Source organism: Callorhinus ursinus, unplaced genomic scaffold (genome assembly GCF_003265705.2).
Source record: "Callorhinus ursinus isolate GAN/ISIS: 27379988/994484 unplaced genomic scaffold, GSC_fseal_2.0 scaffold10, whole genome shotgun sequence".
Lineage (NCBI taxonomy): Eukaryota > Metazoa > Chordata > Mammalia > Carnivora > Otariidae > Callorhinus > Callorhinus ursinus.
In genome coordinates, this window is record NW_027397072.1 from 66,441,457 (window position 1) to 66,457,895 (window position 16,439).

Consider the following 16,439-nt stretch of genomic DNA (forward strand, 5'->3'; position numbering starts at 1 on the left):
GGACTAGGGAAGACCTGAAGCAATAGGCATCAACAAGCCACGAAATCCTTCACCGCAAGCAAATATGTTATTTTTCTCAGCCGACAGTTAAGTACCATGTGGTCCACTGCTACCCTCACCGTTCAAAATGGAACCTAAGAGAGAACGGCTAAGATTTTGACACAAATTAACAAAGAACTCAACGTTAAAGCTGGATTTCCTTCTGCTGCATTACATTTTTCTTGCGATGCTTCCAAACAAATTCTAATAATGGTTGCTAGAAAACCCAAATCAGAGAATACGCATATAAGTACCCACCTATGCATATGTATACACTTGTACTTATGTATGCATTCTGACATTCATTGAATTTAGTCAGGAAGTCAGTAACTGAAAATGTCAACAAATGGGACTACCCAGCTATTTCTCTTTAGATGTGGAATCAGTGGAAATCCATTCCACTACCCTAACCTGGATGAGATTACAAAGTAATAAAATAAAAAAACTATGTATGCCAGGTATGTAGTGAATCTAGTTCTAGAAAGAAAAATTAAAGAGTTAATGATCATTACCCTGGCAAAACAGCAGGAAACACTAAGTAAATGTAAATTGTTAAAAAAAGTGATGCAAACCAGCTCAAGTCCTGTAATAACACTCAACCTGCCCCAAACTCTCAGGCTGGTCAAGCCTCTCTGAATAATAACTTCACAGGTCTTTCCACAGCATGCCCCTACAGAATTAACTCTGAAATGTGCCAAAAACTGGATTGAAAAAATAAATTGGCAGAAATACGAGGAAGGGTGGCCCAGGATCACAGAAAAGGCTAGGGAAAAGGCACCGTCTTAGTGAGGAGGTGAAGGTAATAGAAGTCAGGAATCCTCCCTCTGTGTGGGGGCTGCCTTTTCTGTAACATAGTTTGAAAATGGACATGTAATTGACATCTGTAGCATTAACAAATCCTTTCTGCCAAAAGTTACTGGAAGTCAAAGGTAAGAAGGAAAGCTTGTTGGCGGTCCTGGGAAGACTCCAGGAAGTATGTCCTTTGAAGACCTTTGAAGTGTCTTGGAAGAATGAATCACTTTAAGAGGCAAAGAAGGTGAGTAGTGCACTTTAGGTGGAGAAACAGTATGAGGGAGGGGCTGGAGGAGCAAAAGTGTAATGTCTGGTAGAGGAATCTCATGGACGTGCCCAATTAGACTGCAAGGAGATTGTGAAGACAAGGCTAGAAAAGTTGGGTAAGCCCTAGAATACCCAGCCACAAAGTGTGGACTTCATTCACTGAGTTCTCCAAGCTTTTAGTGTTTTTAAAATAATGTTCTCACTAACCTATGACCCAGCAATTTCACTACTACTATTTACCACAAAGATACAAATGTCCACAATAGCCAAACTGTGGAAAGAGCCCAGATGTCCCTCGACAGATGAATGGATAAAGAAGATGTGGTGTACACACACACACACACACACACTGGAATATTACTCAGCCATCAAAAAATAAAATCTTGCCGTTTGCAATGACGTGGATGGAACTAGAGGGTATTATGCTGAGCGAAATAAGTCAATCAGAGAAAGACAACTGTCATATGATCACACTGATATGTGGAATTTAAGAAACAAGGCAGAGGATCATAGGGGAAGAGAGGAAAAAAGGAAACGAGACGAAACCAGAGAGGCAGACAAACAGTAAGAGACTCTCAACTATAGGAAACAAACTGAGGGTTGCTGGAGTGGGGGGGATGGGGGGGTGGGGTGGTTGGGTGATGGACACTGGGGAGGATGTGTGTTGTGGTGAGCACTGGGTGTTGTGTAAGACTGATGTATCACAGACCTGTGCCCCTGAAACAAATAATACATTAGATGTTAATTTTTAAAAAAAGAATAAAATCTGTAATTTAAAAAAATAATAAAATAATGCTTTCACAATTTTTTCAGTTGGTGAAATGTTTTAGTAAGCAACTAATGGTGTGGAGGCCAGTTAGAGGTTATTTAAACTGTCTGGCAGGGCACGGATTTGTAACCTAAAGGATGGTGGCAGAGAATGGGAAGGTGAGAATGCACGGGAGAGTGGCTGTCTTCACAGTCACAGGCCGACTCAGCGGCTGCTTGAATCGCAGGGGTGGGTGGGGAAGCAGGGGTTAGAGGAAACCTCAAGGTAAAGAGTCAAAGAGAATCTTCTCCGTGAATTATTAGGAGGTGGTGTTACTCTCTAAAAGCAAAGGGAACCAAGGAGATGCTCAGGGCTTGAAGTCTATGAAAAAGGTTGGGTCCATCTCTAATTCCAAATTTAGGAAGCTAAAATGGAAGACTAAGTGGAATGGCTGAGTCACGAGGGATCCGATCGACCTGAGTCCATGACTTACTTCTGGAGGTTTTTCAATCGATGGGGAGACCGAGGGAAACAAAACCGGGGCCCACCCAGGGCTGGGTGTCAGTGCGACAGCTGGAAAAGGATCTGATAGGAGAGGATCCTAGGAGGTGGACAAGGGGAGGCAGCAAGGGTTAGTAGTAGCCTTCTGAGCCCATAAGCTATGTGCACTGCAATTCCAGGTGACTGGTGAGAAGTCACTGAAGAAAACAAATGGAAAAAGATACACACCTGTCCATCTGAGTCGAAAGCCAGGCAGGCGACTCCATGTGTATGGACATCTTTAAGAATGGACACAGTCTGGACATTATAGGAATCCCATATGCATATATATGGCTCCTTCCCAACTTGGCCAGTTGCAACCAGAGTTTTATCTGGGTGTAAGGCAAGGCTGAAAAAGAAAAAAAAAAAAAGCCTCTTTTCATAACCTCCTGAACAAAGTTAAGAAAAACATTGATTTTCTTTTATCCACATTTGTTTCTCATTTCAGTCATCTAACAAGAGAATCTCAAGAGGAAGAGTCTGAACTGTCCTCAAACTGATAAATTACCTGACTACTCTAATGGAAATGTTGAATGGCAAAGGGTGGCTTAGCACAGTTTAACAATAATTTCATCTGATCTCACCCACTTGGTTACCTTGAAAATCAGATGCTATAATGATTATAATTTTATGATGAGAAAACCTGTACGGTTCTATAATTGCTTTATGTCAAGATATTTACTTACTGACTTTGAAAATATTACTCAGCTTTTTCAAGTTAGCTTTGGACTTTAATTTGGAAAAAAAAGCTGTTGCTAGGAGAAAGTGTGCTTCTCAAAATTAATTAAACCTGCTCGCACAAGCTCTGGATGCCATCCTCATTAGGATTTCAAAGCACGGAGGGGTCTCAGAGTCAAGTGCTGTTTCGGTGTCTGTTGCCATAGATTACGTATTTTAAATGAAAATTTCTATTTTACATAAATCACTGCAAAACCAAGAGAACCACAAATTACCAGGCTGTGGTTTGTGTAACATTTTTCCTCTGTAGTCCAATCAAAATAAAACTTTGTCAAATACCACCTAGAATTTCAGGGAGTCTGGAGCAGTGAAGAGGAAGAAATGTCATCATTGTTATTCCTAGATGAGCAAATACTCTAATGTTTTAAAATCACTGTGTAAAGAAGTTGTGCCTTTCTAAAAATAGGTGTTGAAAATTTTTTTAAAAAAGCACATTACCTATATGAAAAACTAGCAGATGACTGTTTACACAATAAAAGAATGTTTTTCCTTTATTTCAACATTTACACAACAGAATTTTTCCTTTTCAACTTTCAGCATAATTTTAATACAAATATATGCTCTATAAGCAGACTTGGATTTGCACGCTGCTATCCCTTACTACCTCTGGTTCTTTGGGCATGTTCATCTCTTTGCCTCAGGTTCCTCATCTATAAAATGCAGTTACGCCATAAAAGTAGACAATATACAGAACACAGAGCATTCAGCACAGCACCGGGCTCAGAGTGAGCACTCAAAGCGAGTTTCATTATCATCATTTGTATAACTGGCATTTATATACAACCAACATATGCACATCTCTGTGGATACAGTGCGTTTTCAAACACAGATTACTTCCTGCCTCTCTCTGGTCTCCACGTGTGCTTCCCCCAAGTTCTGCAGCAACCAAGCTCCCTACGCTGTCCCTGCGAGCTCGTCCTCGTCCCGCTGAGCTCCCCTCCTGGGCCTCCCACCAAACCTAGTGCGGTCTTTTGCACGGGACCCTTGAGTACCATCCCCTTTCCTCACTGAGGACCCTCCCAGGCCCTTTTATCCCGGTGCCGGAGTGCAGCTAGTCTTCCCGAGTGTTCCCAGCACCCACACTGCACGCGTCCTCATTCACCGTATTGCTCCCCACGCTGGAGGTCTGCTCCACCTGCACTCTCCTACCCAGGCTGGTGCTTCGTCGGGTTTTTGTTTTCTTCTTTTTAAACAAAGAGGGTGCAGGTGGAGCCCTCACGGTGTACTCTGTAGCTGGAGGGGAGGAAGGTGTGAGTGTGGGGTCAGATGCAGGGGCAGGGAGCAAACGGATGGGCTGGGAGAGACTGAGCGTCAGGGACGGCTCAGGTGTCAAGCAAACCCCAATCCTCCGTGATGTCTTGTGTCCCTTCCCCCTACACTCAGAGTCATAGTGTGGGGCACTTCGTCCCAGGGGTCAGGCCAGGCGTTGGGACGGGCTCTGGCCCAGAGGCTATGCCGGGGCGCCCGGGGAGTGAAATGCACACAGCCCCAGCCGCAAGTCTACGATCTTGTAGGAGGAAAAAGGACTCGGACAGTGACTGTCTTCTGCAGCGGCCCCCGGGGCCCAATCCCACACCTGCAAAGGTCCAAGGTCGCAGCAACCGGAATGCAAAGTCATTGCACGTCCTCAGGGCCAGCTGTTCCTCCTAGCAACAGCGAGTTGTCTAGAATTGTCCCAGGAGATCCCTGCGGCCGGTTCCTCAAGCCTCTCCCCCGAACAGCCTCAGAGCTTTGCTCTCCCTCTCTGACACAGCCCAACTGCCTGTGGCTCTGCACCCCAGCCCCCTCCAACCTCAAATGATGCCCACGAGCCTGGGCGGCGCCTGGGCAGGGTGGAGGCAGTGTGGGGTTTCCCAGAAAGGCAAACAAGGGGCAGGTGCGCTCCGCTCGCTCCGTGGCTTCTGATGTGTGGGGGAGTGAGTGCAGGGCCAGATGCAGCGGCAGGGAGGGGATGGCTGGGAGGCACTGTGTGTCAGAGGTGTTTCACAGGGCAGGACCCGGTCCTAGGGGCTGCCTCAGCCACCACTCGGGAGTTCCAAGGCCGGCAGAGGAGTCCTGAGACAGGAAACACCTGGGAGCTCTGGGATAAGAAACGCCTGCGTGCCCAGGATCTGAGTCGCCATCTAACAAGTGCTTGCTAGAAAATATATCCTCGGGAATCTTTATACGGAGTACCAGAAAAAGATAACACATATAAAAGGTGCAAAGAGCATCCATGTACAAAGACAATACTCAAATTTAGTCTTGCAGAGAGTAGCAGAAAATGAAATGGGTCAGGTAGGCCAGGGCGGCCTTGTAAGCCCTTTTAAGCAGGCCAGGATGGTAAGGCACCACTGCCAATTATCAGAGGACATGGCATGAACAGTTGCATATTTTAGTAAGGTAACCCCAGCAGCAGCGAGGCAGTGGGAAGGGCAGGTGGGGGAGAAGTGTTAGGAGAAGAGGCAAGGAGGCCAGTAAGGGAACACGTGACAGAGAGTGAGGTAAGGAGGGGTAGGGCGGATAGAAAAAAGGACTCAAGAGATACTTAAAGGAAAGAGAGAGAAAGGTTTTGGATGCTGAAGGCTAAGGAAAAGCCTGAGCGTGTCAAAGTTGCCTGAGGTTATTTGCCTGGGCAGCTTTTAAACTCATAGAACTTGCAGCATTAGAATTTAAAGCCTATGCAGCCTGATCCTGGGAAAAGATGGCCTAAGCCAATTTTTAGTGAGGAAACCAAGGAGATCCCTCAGGTTAGTACCACGCCTGTAGTCCTAAGGGCTATCAAGAAGAGGATCTGACTAGACAGTATGATCCATGAGGGAGGGGGCTGTTTCCATCACTCTACGCACAGTTCCGGGAACATCACATGGTAGAGTAGACAATAAAGTGCTTGCAGAAGAGGGAGCAAACAATGCCAACAATCATGGCTACCATATTGCCTCTCCACACTGACGTGGGCAATAGGTTCTACACAGGAACTGGAAAATAAAGAATGAGTGTTTTCCTCCTAGATGGTCAGAGACACTATCAAGAGACATAAACGAAACTTTTGCCGGATCACAGCTTCTGTTTAAAAATGTTTGGATAGGGGCACCTGGGTGGCTCAGTCAGCTTAGCATCTGCTTTTGGCTCAGGTCATGATCCTGGGGTCCTGGGATGGAGCCCCACATCGGGCTCCCTGCTCAGCGGGGAGTCTGCTTCTCCCTCTCCCTCTACCCCCACCCCAATTCTCTTTCTCTCTCAAATAAATAAATAAACAAATAAAATCTTTAAAAAAATGTTTGAGAGGGGCGCCTGGGTGGCTCAGTTGTTAAGCATCTGGCTTCGGCTCAGGTCATGATCCCAGGGTCCTGGGATCGAGCCCCAAGTCGGGCTCCCTACTCGGCGGGAAGCGTGCTTCTCCCTCTCCCACTCCGCCTGCTTGTGTTCCCCTCTTGCTATGTATCTCTCTGTCAAATAAATAAAATCTTTAAAAAAAAAAAGAGGCCTTCAAAATAACTCACCAGTCTAAATTACTCAATTAGTGGTATGACCCAAAAACATCCCATTATGGATTTCAAGTATTTTTACTCTGGTTATTCTTTTCCTTTATATCAAGGCCCATAAATTTATCATATTCATTAAAAAGTTCACATTGGAAATTTTTGTTTTTTAATTTTTTTGTCAAAAGTCCTTTTATGCTGTTCTTTACATCATCTATTCCCAGCTCATGATACCCACTGATCCAGGTTCCAACTTTGCCGTTTGAATATATTAGCAGTTATCTTTTTTCTCCTTTTGTTAAGTGGAGACTCTCTGACCTCACCTCTCTGGCTTGCATGCAAATTGATTACTGAAAATGACTCATAATGTTCCTATTTATCCATGTCTGTGTCAAGAATAGAGAGAACAACCTTTATTCATTTTGCCATTTGTTACCTTCCCATCAGCTCCCCAGAAACGTCACTTCTTCCCCCGGATGATGGTATCTGTATATCTTTCAGAGCACAGTCAAGTGGCACCTTACTTTTATTTTACATTTGTCATATCATTTCAACAGCACTCTTTAAACCTCATCAGAGACCAGAGGGAAAACCAACAAACTTTAATCTCTGGATTTGCAAGAGCATTATATGTATAATGTGTCCGTAATGGGAGAGTTGCAGAAGCACTTCTATAAGAAGCAGGTTGGAAGCTACCATCAGCTTCCCTTCTTCCCACACCTCTGCATTTAGGAGCTCCAGAATTTCCAGAAAAGTCATTTTAAGCAAGATCTGCTTTTGTCTAATCCCAAAACATCTTTGGAATTTTAGTTCAGAAGCACTCAAATGACAGATGTGTATATATGTATGTATTTTCCTCACATAAAACCAAATCCACCCCCTGCTGCATACGGCAAAACTGTTCTTCGCTCCTTCCACAGAGGTGCCCTGAGCCTAAAAAGCTAAACTACAGTAATGCCTTTAGATGAGCCAACAGATTAAAGGAAGTTAGGTCCTCTTATCCGATTAAGGGGCTGTCATGGAAAGAATCATACCTCCTGAATTCCTTCTGACAAGATTTCATCTATGAAATGGACAACTATTATGTACTTCCCAGGGAGAAAATGACAGAAGTGGAAAGCACCACCATTACACAATGTATCTGTTCTACTCTGGGTTTCCCATCATCTTCTTCACCATATCACAGTGTTTTAAGTCTTTCTGAGACTGGAAGTATTGATACTACTTACTTATACTGGAAGTCTATCTGCCATTTGAGAGTCCATAAATCAAGTCTTTTCTATATTCTTCTACAAAAACTTGCCCTTTGCAAATCTTGCAAATCATTATAGTTATAAAAGCAATGCCACAATATTAAAACTTTAAAAATTAACTCCCTTTCTCCGAAGGTCTCGATACAATCGAGATCTCAGTACACACCTATATGAAAAGGGTTGGTGTCATTCTATTTTTCCTTTGGTACTCAGTTTATTGCATTGATAGTATTATACACGCAACGAAAAGGGGATCAAGCTTTTAAAGAACTGCTTTTCTCTGTGTATATAAAAATCTGGTTCCCTTGGGAAACCCCATCTTCTGTTACCATAGCAATAGAAAGCACTGCAGAGAAGGACTTTCATCACCCTATCTGGGAGAAGGAATTGATTTGTTTCTCCAGCATGCCAGGAGGGCAAATGCATGTCTTTCTGATGTCAAATGAAATCAGGATGATTTCCAAATATGTTGTGTGAGGAGATGAGAATTAATAGGGTCGTGGAAAGAGGGAGCCTTGCTTATAAAGGTTAAATAGAAAACACTAATCAACACTAATCATTCTTGATTCCTGAAGGCAAAAAATTATATTTGAGTACCTGTTCCAAGTGCAGCATTTAAAAAATGCTCATGATTCTGACTTTACTTTTTTTTCCAAGATTTTATTTTTAAGTATTCTCTATACCCAACGTGTGGTGCTTGAACCCACTAACCCAAATCAAGAGTTGCACACTGTATCGACTGAGCCAGCCAGGAGGCCCTGACTTTACTTTTTTTTAAGATTCATGTATGTATTTGAGGGGCGAGGGGCAGAGAGAGAGAGAGAGAGAGTATCCTCAAACAGACTCCCTGCCAAGCACAGAGCCCGACACGGGACCCCAAGATCATGACCTGAAAAATCAAGAGTCCGATGCCCAACCAACTGAGCCACCCAGCACCCCCTCCCCCGATTTTACTTTTTAAAGCCTCATTTCGTTTTATGCCCAGGCTACTTCAGTGATTCTCTCAGTAATAAATTAATGTTATTATCTCTTTTTAAAGTAGTCTCACCAGGAAAGCATGAAAGCTTTCTCCCTGCCTACCCTGCAGATAACACTAAAAGAAATTTCCCGGTGTTGGAGGCATAAGTGCATCTGAGTGATTGGGCTGAACTGTCTGAGAGCAGTGGGGAGGCAGCTGCTTTCGGAGCTGGAGAGGGAGTGGCCAGCCTCAGGGGATGCGCACCAGAGGAAGAAAAGGCAAAGGAAGGCTTTATTTGAACACAGCAGCCTGGAGGTAGTGCAGCCACAGATGGAGGTGGTTGTGTTCTAGTCTTTGTCCTCCAGGATGCCCTCGGCACTAGAGTGCCATCACTGGGACCGTGATCTCATCTGATACCACAGAGGGGGAGGGCCCTGCCTTCCAGGTGGGCCTGGGCAGGATGAATGGAAGCGATGGCAACATGGACAGGCCACCAGTGGTCCATTGCCATGTTCTTGACCTGTGTGAGCTTTAGGGTACCTGTATGGTTGAGCATGAAGGTCCCTCAAATTGGACTTCTCAACAACCTGGATGAATGATACATTTAATGGGAATTAATGTGATTTAGAAAAATGAAGAAATGTAATATATCTTGCATGCTTAGTACCACCATACTTGTATTGGTATGGAAATATATTTTAGTAATACTTTAATACCACATCGAAGAGTGGTTAAGAGCATAGTGGTTTTGCTGCCTTGGGTCAAAGCATGCAGTGGCATGCTGAAGCCAGCTCAGACTGACCAGCAAGAGCTGTTAAATTTTAGCAATTTTGAGATCAATTGTTAAACACAACCACTGTCAAATATTAAATTATATAAACTTACAACTAAAAAAAATATACTAAAACTCATTACTTCCTAATGATTTTACTACATTTGACTATTATCTTGAGGTTATTTACCATTCTCCTCTCTCTGTGGTAGAAATACGATAGAATGATGTGCTACTGCACATCTCTTTTCAACTCTGTTTTCAATACCGTCACATTAGTGGTTTGAAATCAGCCATTGTAGGAGTATTTATGTCCTGGAAATCAACAAATACCACAAATTAAGCCTTGATTTATTGTTTTGTTGGTTGTCTACCCTTAAGACATAGAAGGATAAAATGTTAATAATGCAGAATAAACTTAAAAAGGTGTCATGTCTGTAGCTGTTACATTGTGAATAACACAAAAAATTGAGAAAATATTCTTCCAATATTCAAAAACTATCATCCAGTTCAGGAGAGAAGTTGCTCACATCATTGGCAAATGATTAAAGTTCTGATATATGTCTTTGTTGTTTCACTTTTGTCTTAGTAATATAATCGAAAATACCAACATTCATGTCAGAATTACATTCATTTGTCAATGATGTGAGGGACTTCTTTTCTGAACCAGAGAGTAATCAAGCATTCATTCCTTGTCTGTTTTGTCAGATCATAGTTGAACTGCAACCAAAGTTTGGCCACAGATACATGAGTTCAACAAAAATCAATGAAAGCATTCTATGAGAATCGATTGGCTGTATGGAATTTACAATAGAGCATTATACTTTTTTATTATTTGTAAATCGTGTGCCACCCATCATTTACACCAGTAAAATTTATCACAAACCTTTGAGGGTATATGCATACATTTTTTTCTCTTGAAGACCTGGTTATTAAACAGTCATCAGTACATCACCGAAGCATATCTCCTCTACTTACTGGCACAAAATAGTTTCTCACAAGTCATCTTCATCAAATTACTCAACTTCTACGTGCCCCAGTTTCTCTTCCATAAAATAAGAATAATAATGGTACCTACCTGAAAGAAGGTAGGTATAATTGTGAGGGTTTAATAAATTCTAAGTGACAATGACTAAAACAGTAGTGCTTAAAACCTAGTGAGCATTTTATAGGTCTTGTTATTATTAATTAACTGCCACATGATAGAATCTGCTCAAAACAAACATATATGAAACCCGTCCTTCACCCCTGAGTATTGACATTCTAGGCCAAGGAAAATCATCTCCATAGAGGTATTGTGAACTAACCTTCAAAATTTAAAAATAAGACTACCCTCTGAGAATTAAACCGTTAAGAACAACATGAAATGGATAAGATTGGTTATTTAAAGAAATTATCCTGAGGAGGAAATATCCTAGGCAAGAACAGGCTTTGGAAATCTAATCCAGTCATGATTGACAGTGAGAGAATTTGGACTCAACTACTGAAATCAATAAATCTGAGTAAAAATGTTTATAGAAGGGGAAGTTCTGTGTAAAGCCTTTACAGAAAAGAGTCAGATTTAAGACAGTATAGTATTAGTATAAGGATAGACATATAGATTGATGGAACGGAATTGAGTCTAGAAATAGACCCACGCTTATATGGTCAATTGATTTCCAACAAAGGTGTTAAGGTAACTCAAAGGGGGAAGGATAGTTTTTTCAACAAATAATGCTGGAACAATTAGACATCCATACAGAAAAAAAAAAATTTACCTCTCATCATCCACAAAAATTATCTCAAATGACCAGAGATCTCAGTGCAAGAGCTAAAAGTATACAACTGATAGGAAAAAAAACACATAACCAAACCTTTGTGATCTTTGAAAGGCAATGTTTCTTAGAGAAGAAACAAAAAACATGAGCTATAAAAGAAAAAAAAGATAACGTCAAAATTTCAACTTCTGCTCTTTGAAAGACACCATTAGGAAAAGGAAAAGGCAAGCCATGGGCTGGTAAAGAAAATTCACAAAGGATTTTTGCCCTCAATACATAAAAGAATGCTTACAATTCAATATAGTAAGAGGACAACCAAATTTAAAATATGGCCAAAAGACTTGAACATTGTCAAAGACAACTATAATTAAAAAGACTGACATTCCAGGTGTTGTGCAGGATGTAGAGCAATTGGAATGTACATACCTTGCTGATGGGAATGTAAAATGATAGATCACTTTGGAAAGTATTTGGCAGTTTCTTAAAAAGTTAAATATATACTTACTATATGATCTAGCAATTCCATTCCTAGTTATTTACCCAAGGTAAAAGATATGTCTAAACAAAGACTTATATACAAATGTTCACAGCAGCTTTATTTATAATAGCAAAAAACTGAAAATAATGCAAATGGCCATCAATGGGTGCGGGGATAAAGAAATTATTATATATTCATACAATGGAATTATTCTCAGGAATAAAAAGGAATGAATTGCTGACATACACATCAACATGGATGACTCAAAAACATTATATTGAATGAAAGAATCCTAGAGTATTCAGTGGAATATTCACGTCAATATCTTCACCATACAAAGGTGGGAGCCAAGAGATACTATCCAAAGTTGATGACTCCAAAAATAAAGGCATAAAAATATAACTTAAAGTTACAAAGGTAAATGGTAAGGGAATTAAAAATAATGAAATAACCCTTCGGGGGAGAGAAGGAAAGGAAAGCAAGAACGGTGTATGTAAACTACATCCTCAAGTATCTTGGAAGGAAGTCAATCATGGGTTGGATTCTAAAACGGATTAATCACAAAATAGCAATTAATCATACTGGTTTGAGATATGGAGGTAACCACCAGGAACAAAACAAAAACAAAAACAAAACAGTCCTAAGACTCAAAAGTGTTCCTTTGGAAAGTAGATTGGGGATGGGGAGGAGTGGGGCAGGGGCAGTTTTTAAGTATATAAAACCTTTAGTAATCTTTGATTTGTGTATCTATCTTGCTTTGATACAAATATAAAAATTAAAGCAAATAAAAACAAAAAACCAGTTACAGAGAAATAAAAACTGACTCACTTATGCAAGAAAGAATATATCTGGTAGTTTAGAAAGTCTTCCACAGGCAGGAAGTAGGAAGGGATATCTGATGACTATATCAGATTTATCAACCCCCAGATGTTCTCATCAAGTACAATTGTTACTGATAAAATGAATTTGATCAGCATGGCTTGTCTTACAATTCATTCTTTGAAAAAGGAGAAATACTGCCTTAAGGCTGTAACACAACAGTTTGGTAATGAGAAGTTTCACTAATGAAAGGGGTCTACATGAAACCCAGCTTTCTGGAGCTATTCATCTTGTTTTTTCCTCTTCAAGCAAGGAGCATGACTCAAGCATTGAGGGCTATATTTGGCAGAAGTCCTGTTAATTTCAGATAATTAAATATGCCAGTCATGTGTTTCAGTAAGGTCTGATTAAATACTTTAGAGAAGTCATTAGTGAATCCATCTGTTCTAGTGGCTTTGCCAGATGGCAAAATGTTACTACCTCTAACTGTTCTGCTCTTGGAATATTCTACTTCTATTGTAAAACAGTATGCAGTTATTTTCAGGGTAAGCCTTATTTGCTGTTTACATCCTCAAGGGATCTGGAAGGTGGAAGGCAAACCTCACAACTGTGTTAACACCATGCCAGCTGAGCCACAAGATCTCAAGGCTGCATTAAATGGCGTCTTGTTCCACTGCTGATTATAAATGATTTCATCATTTCTATTTCCTCAAAATGTGCTATGTCAAACCTTTCAGATGGTGCTCCATTTGTGACTGGAGAGTCAGAACCACAGGGAGAGATAACCAGCTGTATTTCACACCTATGAGATTACAATACTCCAGGATGAGGAGAACCCTGGAAGTATTTCCTCCATGTGAATGGTCATGTAAATGGAAAAGCGGCCAGGTTTGACTTTTTAAAATTACAGAGTTGCACAGCTCTGTGAGAGTGCCATAAAATGACTATTTTATTTTTTAAAAGATTATGTATTCATTTATTTGACAGAGAGAGAGAGAGCACAAGCAGGGGGAGTGGGAGGCAGAGGGAGGGGGAGAAGCAGGCTCCCTGCTGAGCAGAAAGCCTGACATGGGACTCGATCCAAGGACCCTGGGATCATGACCTGACCTGAAGGCAGACGCTTAACCAACTGAGCCACCCAGGTGCCCTAAAATGACTATTTTAAAGTTGTTTTGGTTCTTTAGCCATGCAGAATTAACCTTTGACTTACTAATTCCCTAACCAGCTGGATCAAAATGCAAGGTATTCTCCAATGCATTGACAATGGCACCTTTGTACCAGTTGTCGTCTAAGGTAAATGTTTAAACCCAAGTCATAACTGGCGACTTGGAGCTGCTGGAGGAGGGTATGGGCTGGACTGATGAAGGTATGAGGCAAAGATAAAGCTAGGAAAGAGCCCTAAATTTTATTGCCACTCTCAACCTCCAAACCCTCAAGTCTATTCCAAGGCTAAGCATTAGGTTGAGCTGAAGCCCCACTCTCTCCTAATAAAGGCCAGATTTCTATATCTAATTGACTTAGTTGACTGTCATCATAATTTATATTTATGGAACTATTACTTCCAAGACCACGCCCTGAGTGTCTGGGAACTAGGAGTACCACACTGCAGCAACTCTTGCACTTAGAGCCTTGGTTTTTATTTTGCTTTTGGTTGACAGCACCTCCCTTTGTTTTTATTTTATTCCTCTTCCTTCCCCTCTTTTCTTCCCTTTCAAATTTTCCTTTGTCTTTACGTTGGGGTGTTATATTTTTTCCAGCATTTCTATGTGTTTGGAGAGGGGCCGGAAGGGTGGGAAGGTATGCATCTGTCACCTCAGTCCCACATGATTGCCAGAACTAGATGTCTATGCTTGACTCTTGACCACCACCCTCAATTCTGAACCGCTGGGATTCTATCATTGTAGAGCTAACATTGAACTAGGCATAATGACTAATTAAAATCTTTTTAAGATCTATATGTGCAAGAATATCTGTTTCTACTGAGTAGAGATGGTTACAGAGCAATGCCCCCTCCCACTACCATTATCTTTCATCACTGCGGACCTTCAATGCAATGTGGGCAATCTGGAAAAATCAAAATGGGGTGCAGGATCATCTATCTTTGAGTCACCTGCGTCTTATGGTAAAGCAAGAATATGTGATCCCAGAGGCCCAGGGAGAAGAGGCCAGAATGAGCAAACTGGCTCTTTCATGTGGGTATGAATTGGTATAAAGAAGAGGTGATTTCCATAAGAAACTGCTGAGCAAGTGTCTAGCACCTGTGCCCTTAGTAGACCAGGGGCCAAAGAGTACTATCAGACCTCCAGGTTCTAGGGGCAAAAACTGGTTATAACTTGGACTCTGCTATGCCAAAAGAGAAGGGAGGAGGAGTACATTTCTGATGACTGGGCTCTCAAAAGCCTGAGAGCCAACCTCAGAAATGTCTTCTGGGATGTCCCTTTTTTTTGCTGCTTTTTTTGACTGCTTTATCTATCAACCACAGAAAAGAGTACCAGTATCTCCCACTGAATGTGAATGGATCAATTTCTCCAAGTGGGTCTGCTGAGTTTTGCTTTTAATTTTTTAGGCTATGTTATTAGGTACATACAAGCTTAGGACTTGTTATTTTCTGGGTAAGCCACTTTATTATCATGTAGTTACTTTCTTTATCCCTATGATTTGATTATGCTTTAAATTCTATTTTATAAGACAGTAATTGAGCTATATAAGCTTCCTTTTGGCTAGAATTTGCCTGGTACAGCCTTCCTATCTTTTTACCATCCACCTTTCTGCATTCTTAACCTTTAGGGCTATCTCTTACAAAGGATATAGTTGGATATTTTTAATCCAAGTGAAAATCTGTATCTATTAACTGGAGAATACAGTTTATTTGTACTTCATATAATCACTGAGATATTTGGATTTATTTCTGCCACTAATTTTATGCATTATTCATCCCATTTTTTGTTTTCTAGTTTTTCTTCCCTCTTTAATCTTGTTTAATTTCTTTTTTTTTCATTCTTTTTTTTCCATTCTTTGAAAGTTATATCTTCTACTGTTTTATTATGGATTAATCTAGAAATGTTAACATGCATTCTTACAAAAATCTAAAGTTAAGAGTCATCTGTACCTTCTTTTTTGACCATGTAAGAACTGGAGAATACTTTTTAATTCCTATCTGTCTGGGCTCACATTCTAATTCTACCATTATTTTAATTGTTTCTTTAAACATACAAGTTAGACATTATTATTATTATTTCATGCAGTCAATATTTATTTAGTTAAGTGTACATTTACCAATTACCTTGCTCTCATTTCTCTTGCCTCTCAGACATTTCAATCTCAGATCATTCTTTCCATCTTCAGTATTTCCCTTACATTTCTTTAGTGGAGGTCTGAAAAAATTCTTGTTTTACCTGAAAATTTCTTTGTTTTGTCCCTATTCTTGAAATACAGTCTCAACAGATACATAATTCTAATATGATTCCTCACTCTATTCTCCACATTTCTAAACCTCTCTGTTTTAGACCATTTCTTCAGATATACCTTCTTTTTTTCAATTCTGTTCATTTCAAAGCTCTAATTCGTTCTTTTTCAGATCTTATTCTAAATAGCGTCTTGCTCCTAATCTGTATTTTAATCCCATATTTTGTTTCTTTAAACATATTAATCATACTCATTTTTAATATCTAAAGTCCTCATGGACCTGATTCTGTTCCCTACATTTTCCTGTCTCCACCAATGATGCCTTATTTTCTTATAGATAGACAGATAGATAGATAGAGAGATAGATTTATTTATTTATTTATTTATTTATTTATTTATTTATTTATTTATT

The 16,439-nt window shown here is 40.5% G+C and overlaps 1 protein-coding gene across 6 annotated transcripts in view; it reads right to left on the minus strand.

The window, feature by feature from the left end:
- EML6 (EMAP like 6) overlaps positions 1-16,439 on the minus strand; it is a 273,045-nt gene that overhangs the window by 153,133 nt on the left and 103,473 nt on the right. For all 6 annotated transcript variants that reach the window (XR_012379830.1, XM_073897700.1, XM_073897701.1 and 3 more), the window contains exon 3: positions 2,576-2,735. Coding sequence is in view for 5 of the 6 variants with exons in the window: in XM_073897700.1 (XP_073753801.1) it covers positions 2,576-2,735 (160 nt within the window). In the remaining variant the exon portion in view is untranslated. The remainder of the gene's footprint in view (positions 1-2,575; positions 2,736-16,439) is intronic.